This window comes from Setaria viridis, chromosome 3, assembly GCF_005286985.2.
Source record: "Setaria viridis chromosome 3, Setaria_viridis_v4.0, whole genome shotgun sequence".
Taxonomy (NCBI): domain Eukaryota; kingdom Viridiplantae; phylum Streptophyta; class Magnoliopsida; order Poales; family Poaceae; genus Setaria; species Setaria viridis.
Window position 1 is genome coordinate 37794487 of NC_048265.2, and position 10271 is coordinate 37804757.

Below are 10271 nucleotides of genomic sequence, written 5' to 3' on the forward strand. Positions count from 1 at the left end.
CATCCTCCACTTGTTGTTATTTTTCTTCCGCACCAAGAAGGGATTGGCCAGCCACTTTGGATGATAGACTTCTTTTATGAAGCCAGCCGCGAGTAGTTTGGCTAACTCTTTTTTCATTGCTTCTCTTCTATCTTGGGTGAATCGACCTAGTCGTTGTTGTTTTAGTGTAACTTTGCGATCCACATTTAGTGAGTGCTCGATCAACTCCCTGGGCACCCCCGACATATCTGATGGCTTCCATGTGAAGATGTCTCGGTTGGTCCGGAGAAAGCTGACGAGCGTGTCTTCCTATTTGGGGTCCAGCCCTAAGCCAATCAGGGCTATCTTGGAGCTACCACCAGTCTCAAGGTCAATGGCTTTGATATCAACTTCACTTGCCGGATTGACCTTGGTTGCCCCCGACTTCTTCTCTAGAATCTCGAGTTTTGTTGGGGAAAGTTTCTTGGAGGCAGCGAAGACTTGCATCATCAAATTTGGCACTTGAGTAGTCACAGCCAGCTCCATGGCTTCTGTGTCGCAATCGTAATCTCTTCAAGTCTCCGTGCAGGGAGAGTACTCCCTTGGGTCTCGGCATTTTGATTACTAAGTACACATAATGCGGGATGGCCATGAATTTGGCCAATGCCGGTCTTCGGAGGATAGCGTGATATGAAGTTTTGAAATCAGCTACCTCGAACTAGATGTACTCTGTCCAGTAGCTCTTTGGTCCCAAAGGTAACTAGCAAAACCACATGTCCAAGGGGTACAACCACGTTGCCTGGGACAATCCCGTAGAATGGAGAGTTCATCGAGGTAAGCATATTTGTAATGTCTAAGCCCATCTTCCTCAAAGTCTTGGTGAAGAGTACGTTGAAACCACTACCTCCGTCAATGAGTACTTTTGTGAGTCGAGAGCCTGCGACTACTAGGTCCAGGACGAGAGGATAACATCCTGGGTCGGAGAAACTAGTCCACTGATCCTTCCTGGAGAAGATGATTGGCACCTCAGACCACTTGACGAAAGTAGGCATTGCAGGTCAATGGACATAATTTCCTGGAGGGTTAATTTTTGGTACCGCTTTGTAGCAGTGCTCGGTGTGCCACCGAAGATGACGTTGACAGTGTTGGACGGGTTCTGAAATTTGCCGTTATCGCCGTAGTCTTTGTCTTCTTTGGCATTGCTCTTGTCCTTTGCTCTAGAAGGTTCCAGCAAATCTTTCATGACTCTGCAAAAACTGTAGCAGTCTATTGCAAAGTGTTTAGACTATGGGTGCCATGGGCACTGCTTTTTCAAGAGCTCTTTCAATGGAGTCCTTTCTTGATTCCCACTAGCTTTCTTGGAAGACTGGGACATCGCCACGACAGTATTGTCTGGCTTCCTCTTACAATTTTGACTATCAAAGTAGTTGCCTCGGTTGTCATTATTAGATCAATCATTACGGTTCTTTTCGCTGTGTTGGCCATTACTCTAGTTGTTGTTGTTCTAGCCTCGGTTACGACTAGACTTGAACCATTTGATCTCTTTATCTTCTTCATCCGCCCAGGCTTGTATCATGATCTTGAGAGATTTGATATCTTCTAGGCGTCTCCTGCCAAAATCTTGGAACATCCGACGGTTATAGAGACCGTTCTAGAAGCAATCTATGGCGTCCCGCTCCGTGATGTCCATGATAGTGGCCTTTTTGTCAAAGAAACGGCATAGATAACTACGCAGGGTCTCGCCTTGTTGTTGCTTGACTTGAGACAAGTCAACCTTGTTGCCGGGATGCTGCATTGCCCCTACGAAGTTGTTCGTGAATGCTGCCTTGAGATGACTCCACGTGTCGATGGAGTTCTTTTCTAGAGACTCAAGCCATGTGAGTGGCCCTGCCTCCATACAGATGGGGAAGTAATTGACTTTGGTGTTGTCGTTTTCTCCCATTGCCTGTACTGACAACGAATAGCACCACAGCCATTGGAGTGGGTCTTGCTTGCCATTGTACTTGGTGATACCCGAAGGTTTAAACTTGTCGGGTAGAACCATCTTTCGTACTCATTTTGAGAAGGTGGTGAACTCATCAGAATCCTCTCACAAGTACTCGACTTCTTAATCGCGCTCACGGCAGCGCCCTTCAATGATTGTACGGGCGTCGCGGCTATTGTTGATATTGTGACAGAGGTCATATACTAGGCGTTCTAGCTCTGGATGGGGCCCACGGTGACTATGGCCTCCCGAGGGTCCCCCCCCCCCTCGACTAATCTTTGCCCTGTTCTGGCTTGGTCTGGGGCCCTCAAATTTGGGGGCCTCGTTTCGACTTAGTCTGGCAACCTCATTTCGACTTGCCCTAAGGCTGCTGCCACGCTGAGATGAGGTGTGTCAAACCGAGTGTATTGGACTCTGCTGATCGAGTTGTTCGTACGCATGCTTCGCTAGCTGAGCTAGTTGCCTGGTGTGCTTAGTTTGTGGCATGGCCCGAGTAATCAGGTCAATGGATGTGATGGTGGTGACGCGATTGAACTGCTTCAAATGCATGATCCAGGTTCATGATGGGTAGGTCAGATGCAAGGCGGCGGCGATGCTCTGCCCTTGTGGCGTTTCTTGCTCGCCGTTGATTCCTTTGAGATTCAGTTTCTTCTCCTTCTACATTAGCAGTGAGCTCATCCGGCGAGATGTCATCTGGGTGACGTTCATGACGTGGATTTCTATCTCGCTGATCTTCATCCTCCTCCTTGTGGAGTAACGATGGCGAGGAGTTCCCGTTCCAGAGAATAACTACCCGAACTTGATATGATGACCTCTGTGGAGCCATCTTCTTCGTAGATAGGTGATAGAGGGGTACCCTCCTGATACGGGGGAGTGTCAACGTAGGCTACAAGGTGTGACTTGTCATCCTTGGTGAGAGCAGGTGGCTTCATGCCGGGCAAGTAGACGAATCTACCCTGCGGAGTTGATGTGATTACCAGACCCTGCTGCAATCCTGATAAGGGAGTCTCCTTGTCCGGATCCGAGTAGTAATCGAGGTCCTCGATCAAATCCGAGTTGGATTACGATTTGGATAGGGTGGCTTGGTAGATAGTTTCCGAGGTTCCAAGTCCGAACGGGAATCGACTTATATTGTAGACCGATTCGCATGATGGCTTAAGTGCCGGCTCATGGGAACCGATCTGACTAGCGGGAGAAGTCAAGTTGTACTCGGACTCGTCCCCCGAGCCTCGGAATTGAATTTTTCGACGAAATCCTCCAAATATTGGCAATGAAGGTTGATGTTGTACTGCTTCTCCTCCAGCGCTGGCTCAATGTAGCGGTGGAAGTTTCCAGCGCCGTCCGCGATGCAAACCCAGGAGCCAAAGATGAATGTCGCGCCAGCTTTGAACGCAACGGCGGACTTGTGATGACTTGAGCCATCGAGTTCACCAGTGGATCCTCAGCGAGATCCCCTACCTAGCGCCCTAGCTGTCGGTGTTTAGACTCGGCAACCTACCGAGGGGGTACTCGAGGTAGTGTTTTATGCGTGGAGCTCGCCGAGATCAGGAACTCGAAGGTAAACTCGAACACACGATTTAGACAGGTTCGGACCGCTTATGTCGCGTAATACCCTACATCCTGTGTGTTGGTTGTATTGTATTGATTGAACTTGTTTGGAGGGGGTCCTTGCCTCGCCTTATATTGCCGGGGGCAGGGTTACATGACGGTTGTTTATAAGAATACTAGTCGGATTCGACTAGAGAGTCCTACTCTAATTACTACGAGTAGTTTTCTAATTCTCGACTAGTTCTTGTCCTCCATATAGACTATGCCGTCCTGCACCGTAGTCTCCATAATCTGACACGTCTCGGTGTACAGTCCCGTGTCTAGAACTGTCCAAACCTTCTGGTGGACCCATAGATATATGTACGACAAGTGCTGACTCTCATCCTTTTGGCATGACCGTCAATTCACTTAATTCGAGATCAAATTGGGCAGTTTTCACACCACGGACAGTTATATAGGTATATGTTAGTGGTCTCCTGTTAATGGCATCACGACTTGTCCAAAATGTTAGCAACGCGGTGTGTCAATGTGTACGCACGCATTCTTCTTCTTTTTCTGATGACAGCTACATTAGGCCCCTGCCGTGACCAACGACCAAGCACGCCCGGTCAAGATCATACCCTCAAGTTTTGACTAACCACTTCATCACAGCTTAAAGAAACAGAAATAACTGTGTGGGACCAGAAGAAGAAGAGCTCTCTCCCCAGTCACAGTCAAAACGACCCTGGAAATTCCATAGATTCGATATTTTGACTCCTGGATACATCAGTCGACGACGACGCTACGCTTTGCCCGGTCCACACGACACGCCACATTCCGTGCACATTGATTGACACATCAACAGACGCTGCTGAGTGCTGAGACTTCAACGCACGCTCAGCAACGGATACTATTAAGCAATTGATGAATTCGCGCAGCCAACCCTACTGCACGGCGACGCACATGTATGTCTGAGAAGACTTCAAGATTACACGTGATGTGACCTTGTTTTATCCGGTTAGTTGTACAGAACTACAGACCACATGCTTACTGAGGGGTGTTTGGATACCTCAACTAAACTCACATCGGATATTTGATACTAATTAGGAGTATTAAATATAATCTAATTATAAAATTAATTACACAGATGGAGTCTAATTCGCGAGACGAATCTATTAAGCCTAATTAGTCAATTCGAATCTATTAAGCCTAATTAGTCAATGATTTGACAATATGATGCTACAGTAACCATTTGCTAATGATGGATTAATTACCTTTAATATATTCGTCTCGTGAATTAGACTTCATCTGTGCAATTAGTTTTGTAATTAGGGGGTGTTTGGCTCCAGGGGGCTAAAGTTTAGCCCTGTCACATCGGATGTTTAGATACTAATTAGGAGTATTAAACATAGTCTAATTATAAAATTAATTACATAGATGGAGTCTAATTCGTGAGACGAATCTATTAAGCCTAATTAGTCCATGATTTGACAATGTGGTGCTACAGTAACGATTTGCTAATGATGGATTAATTAGGCTTAATAGATTTGTCTCGCGAATTAACCTAGGGGTTTTGCAATTAGTTTTATAATTAGTTCATGTTTAGTCCTTCTAATTAGCATCCGAACATCCGATGTGACAGGGCTAAATTTTAGCCCCTGGTATCCAAACACCCCCTTAGCTTATATTTAATTCTTCTAATTAGCGTCCGAACATCCGATGTGACCTTCTATCCAACACCACAGGACCTTACTGCTGGACGTACTAGTCAGGCAAATCAAAGGTACAGCATGAGTGACAAACTGTCAGTTTTTTTCCATTCTTTGTTTGTATATAAAACCTACCATGATCCGTTTATTGGCAGTGCCAATACCTTTACATCCCTAAGCGTCTAAACTTGTTGGCACCTAAAGCTGTCGCCATGGCGTCCTTGAGGCACGCCTCACCTCATCGGCCCCTCCTCCATGGGCACCAATCCTCCAATGTTCTTGGCCGCAACACTCAGCTGTTCCAGCGATCACGAATGCATCGGGCCGTACTTGCCGCGCGTAGCGGCGACAGCGACGGCGTAGCAGGAAGGGAGAAGCTACTGGAACTGGAAGACAGGATCAGGAAGGAGCTCCTCAACGCCGGCGAGCCATCGCCATCGTCCTACGACACGGCATGGACCGCCATGGTGCCGGCGCCGGGGTCACCGCAAGCGCCGCGCTTCCCGCGGTGCGTGGACTGGATCCTTCGGAACCAGCGCGCCGACGGGTCGTGGGGGCCGGCCGGCGACTCCAGCGAGCCCTCGCTTGGCAAGGACGTGCTCTCGTCGACGCTGGCGTGCGTGCTCGCTCTCAGGACGTTTGGCGTCGGCGATGAGCACGTCGGGAAAGGTTCGTTTCATGGCTATTGATGTGGAATCCATTGCTCGCCGTCGGCGATGTTCGGTGTCTCGTGCCTAAGATGCGCCGTTGCAGGCCTCCGTTTCATCGGGCACAACTCGTCCTTTGTGACGAACGACAAGTGCGACACGCCGGCAGGGTTCAACGTCATCTTCCCCGGCATGCTAGCGCGCGGCCTCGGTATGGGGCTGGAGATCCCTCTGGCCCCTGGTGACATTGACAGCATCCTCCGACTGCGTGACACGGAGCTAAAAAGGTTTGTATCACCGTGTTGCATGTGTTTTTTGTTTCTCGTGGACTATATCTTGTATCCACATCATCCACTGATTACGTTTATTCAGAATTCTCATTGCTCTTGTATCTCTGTCATTGAACCGCCTCACATTAACTTTGCGTTCGTCAACTCAACAGCATGGGTTCTGGAAGTAAAGCTTTCATGGCCTATGTAGCAGAAGGTTTGGGTAGCTTGCTAGACTGGGATCAGGCGAGGGCGTACCAGAGGAAGAACGGGTCCTTCTTCAACTCACCGGCAACAACGGCGGCAGCTGCGATCCACAACCATAACGGGAGAGCGCTGGACTACTTGGATTCCCTCATCAGCAAGTTCGGCAGCTCAGGTACCATGCAAAACGTCACCAAGAAGGAATGTCAAAAGGATAGGGAGCAGATCCTCTGCAGTACTGCTCTCTGCTGCTGAGTCACTGATGTGTGGGCCCAGGCCCACACGTCAGTGACTCAACTAGATGATCAGTACTGCAGGCGACGCGGGCTAAAGGATACAGAGATTTCTAACATGCGACAATGGTGATTTGCAGTACCTACTGTTTATCCACGGAACATGTACTCCCAGCTTCGCGTGGTGGACACCTTGGAAAAGATGGGAATCTCTCCGAGCTTTTCCAGTGAAATAAACAACATACTTGAGATGATATACAGGTACAAATTAAATTAGTTATGATAAAACCTGCTATGCTTTTGTTTGCTACTTGTTGTATCTTAACTGCAATCAATTAAAATTTGCAGCTCCTGGCTGGCCAATGATGAGGAGATAATGCTGGACATGACGACATGCGCAATGGCGTTCCGCCTCCTTCGTTTGCACGGATATGATATTGCATCCGGTAAGCAAGGAATACTAAATTCAATGATTCATGTCTTTTTCTTTGTCTTTGGTAACTGTCTGAGCATTGCCTGAAAGTCTTGTGCAGAATGGTTGGCCCAGTTCAGCGAAGAATCTAGTTTCCATGAATCAGTACAAGGGCATCTGAATGATACCGAAGCGTTGCTGGAATTGTACAAAGCTTCACAGGTTCAGATCATGGAGGACGAGGCGATCCTTGAAAACATCGGTTCTTGGTCAGCTGAACTTCTGAAGCAGCAACAATGTTCCAACAGGATATCAAGATCTGTAGACCCTGCAGAGGTACTTGCTAGTTGCTACTTAATCTGTCGTGTCAGGAACTCAGGATACCATCAGCGTTCAATTTACAGTGCATTTGACATAGTAATAATACTTTAATCCCAGGTAGAACATGTGCTGAAATTCCCCTTCTACGCCACCCTAGACCGGCTGGAACACAGGTGGAACATTGAACATTTCAAGGCAGGGGGCTTCCAGATGCTAAAATCAGCATACCGGTGAGGTCCTTGTCTCGATAGAGAACTTAGACATTTCGGCTTCAGTACTGATCAGGGATTAGGATTTTGTTTTTCGAATTTTTTCGGTCCTCAGCAAAAACATCAAATTTCGCAAAATTTCGACCAAAATTTGACTAAAAAGTGAATATTTCAACGAAGAGAACGAAATTTCGAGCAAACAGTGATTTCGGTTACCATCGAAAAGACCGAAATTTCAGCCAAAATTTTAAACCCTAGTACTGATGAGAATTCTTACCATTCGATCCATCGGATCATCAGTGCTTATCACGCAGATGAAGAAATTGTAGCTCTAGCTGCCGATGAGTTCCATTCCTCCCAGGCTTTGTACCAACAAGAGCTTCAGCACCTCCAGAGGTTCATAATTAACATAGCTTATTTACCTTCTGTTGTTTCAAAACAGTAGCTCATTTAACGTTTTAATTAACAGCTGGGTGAAAGAGGTGAGGCTGGACGAGCTCGAGTTCGCACGAATAATGCCGCTGCACACCCTCTTCTCCGCTGCTTCCACCATGTTCGCTGCCGGGCTATCCGAGGCTCGCATGGCATGGAGCAAGATGTGCGTGCTGACGACTGCCATGGACGACCTCTTCGACACCGTGGGATCCAAGGAGGAGCTCGAGAACCTCGTCACCTTGATCGACATGTAAGTGCTGGCCTGCACAAATGCAGTTGACTAATTCCACTGATCCATCATCATTGCCTTAGAGTAGCTCCAGCGTAAGTTATAGGGGGTGCTCCAAGGCATTAGTACCACTTTTTCTAAGTGCCAAATGCTGGAGGGTAGGGTACTCCACCTTAGCTGTGATGCTTGCACCTGGTGCTTCGATAAGTAGTATTTTTTCACTCATCATTACTACTTGGCTACTACATACATAGATGGAAAAGGCTGCCGGACATAATTGTTTATAAGATAAAAAGTTACTTTTGCTTTAGCTTGTACCCTGAAGCATTTTGTTTCAGCTAGCATCCGGATGACATGTCCAGCTTCTAATTTTTTTTGAAAGACTATCGCTGGCCTTGCTCTTATGACAATAATGGCCATCAACCGGTACATATATATATGACATTTTGTTGCAGGTGGGACGCACACGAAGAAGCTGGCTTCTGCTCCGAGCGCGTGGAGATCGTTTTCCGCGCCATCTACGACACGAGCAACCAGGTCGGAGCGCAGGCCGCGGTGGTGCACAACCGAAGCGTCATCGGCCACATCACCGAGCTTGTAAGTCTACTGGTCATGCTCTGCTGTCCCCAGAGAGATTGATCAAGGATCGATGGAGCTGACGATGGCGTTGTCGCATGGATCCTTGCAGTGGGCGGAGGCGGCGACGGCGATGATGGCGGAGGCGGAGTGGAGGATGACCGGGCACGTCCCGTCCATGGAGGAGTACATGGCGGTGGCGCTGCCGTCGTTCGTGCTGGGCCCGATCGTCCCCGTGTCTGCCTACCTCGTCGGGACGGAGCTGCCGGAGGCCGCGGTGCGGTGCCCGGAGTACGGCGAGCTGTTCCGGCACATGAGCGTGTGCGGACGCCTCGTGAACGACCTCCGGTCGTACGAGAGGGAGGCGGCGCAGGGGAAGGTCAACAGCGTCCTGCTGCTGGCCGCCGATCCTCCTCGCAGCGGCGGCGACCTCGAGGCGTCGAAGAGGGAGGTGAGGAGCGCCATCGAGGCATCCAGGAGGGAGCTCCTGAGGCTGGTGGTTGGAGAGGATGGGGGCGCGGTGCCACGGCCGTGCAGGAGGCTGTTCTGGAACATGAGCAAGGTTGTTCACCTGTTTTACATGGAGGGAGACGGCTATGCGTCTCCCAAGGAGATGATGCGCGCGGCGAACGCGGTGGTGCTCGACCCGCTGCGGCGGCTGCCGGGAAGATGAGGATCGATTCTCGGGGCACGTCCTCGTTTCTCAACTTTTGAAACATAGTTTTGGAAGTTTTGGTGCTTGTGTGGTACTAATTAACTTGAGTGTGTATACAAGGGTGATCCGTGGGAGCCCATTATCAGAGAAACTGTTCATTCCATGTGAGCCCATCTAACAAGAGCAATCCGTGTTAGCTCGTAGCTAATCAGCCCAAATTTAATCTCCTGTGTATGTATAGAGAGGCCCTTATCACCACCGGTCATCGGATCCGTTCAGCCGGCGGCGGCGGGCCTTGCGATCATTTCCCGCCCGAGAGAGCACACATCACTCTACATGGACGCGAGGCTCCGCCGCCAGCAGCGTTTCCTCCCCAGTCGTTACCGCTCCGCGCGCATTCCCATTTCTTTTGCCAGGGGCTGGTGCTTCACTCTGATCAGTCGTTCTCTCTCAGACAGATCGATCACTGACACTGTCGTCTGCAGTGGCGGATCTAGGATAGGATTTTAGGGGGGCTGAACATCATAAGCCCAAAATGGTCATCATACCGTAGAAACGCATGATTTTTACAATCACTTACGTAGTGAAGAGATGCTTATAACAAAAATCACATTAACCAACCTGCTGGGCTCTTTGCGGATTATTGCTGGGCTGTTTTGCTCTTTGTGTATTGCATAGGTTGCCAATTGGCTCTTTCGGATGGGAGACAGAGCTCCCTAGCTCAGTCCCCGGCCAGCCGCCAGCCCCTCGATGGCTCAGCCGCACAGCCACCGGGCCACGCAGACGCGCACAGAGCACCCCGCGCACGCGTCAGCGGCTCGACGCTCCCGTGCCGGTCGGCAGGCCGCCGGCCGCCCCATGCCCCGTGGCCCCGCCGCAGCGCCGCTCGTTGTGCGCCTCCGC

The 10271-nt window shown here is 49.5% G+C and overlaps 1 protein-coding gene across 1 annotated transcript; it reads left to right on the plus strand.

Annotated features, from left to right (window-relative positions):
- The first annotated feature begins 5237 nt into the window (after positions 1 to 5237).
- LOC117850476 (dolabradiene synthase KSL4, chloroplastic) lies at positions 5238 to 9509 on the plus strand. The gene is made up of 11 exons (XM_034732299.2): positions 5238 to 5847; positions 5932 to 6112; positions 6268 to 6473; positions 6672 to 6792; positions 6880 to 6977; positions 7065 to 7279; positions 7382 to 7494; positions 7774 to 7869; positions 7943 to 8158; positions 8593 to 8734; positions 8826 to 9509. Exons 1-11 carry the CDS (start codon positions 5391 to 5393, stop codon positions 9384 to 9386), a joined length of 2406 nt encoding a protein of 801 aa, XP_034588190.1. The 5' UTR covers positions 5238 to 5390; the 3' UTR covers positions 9387 to 9509.
- Positions 9510 to 10271: the final 762 nt, after the last annotated feature.

Coding starts and splice junctions, on each gene's coding strand:
- LOC117850476 (XM_034732299.2), top strand. CDS start 5,391: ATGGCGTCCTTGAGGCACGCCTCACCTCATCGGCCCCTCCTCCATGGG. Junction 6,113..6,267: donor CGTGACACGGAGCTAAAAAG/GTTTGTATCACC, acceptor TCAACTCAACAG/CATGGGTTCTGGAAGTAAAG. Junction 8,735..8,825: donor TCGGCCACATCACCGAGCTT/GTAAGTCTACTG, acceptor GGATCCTTGCAG/TGGGCGGAGGCGGCGACGGC.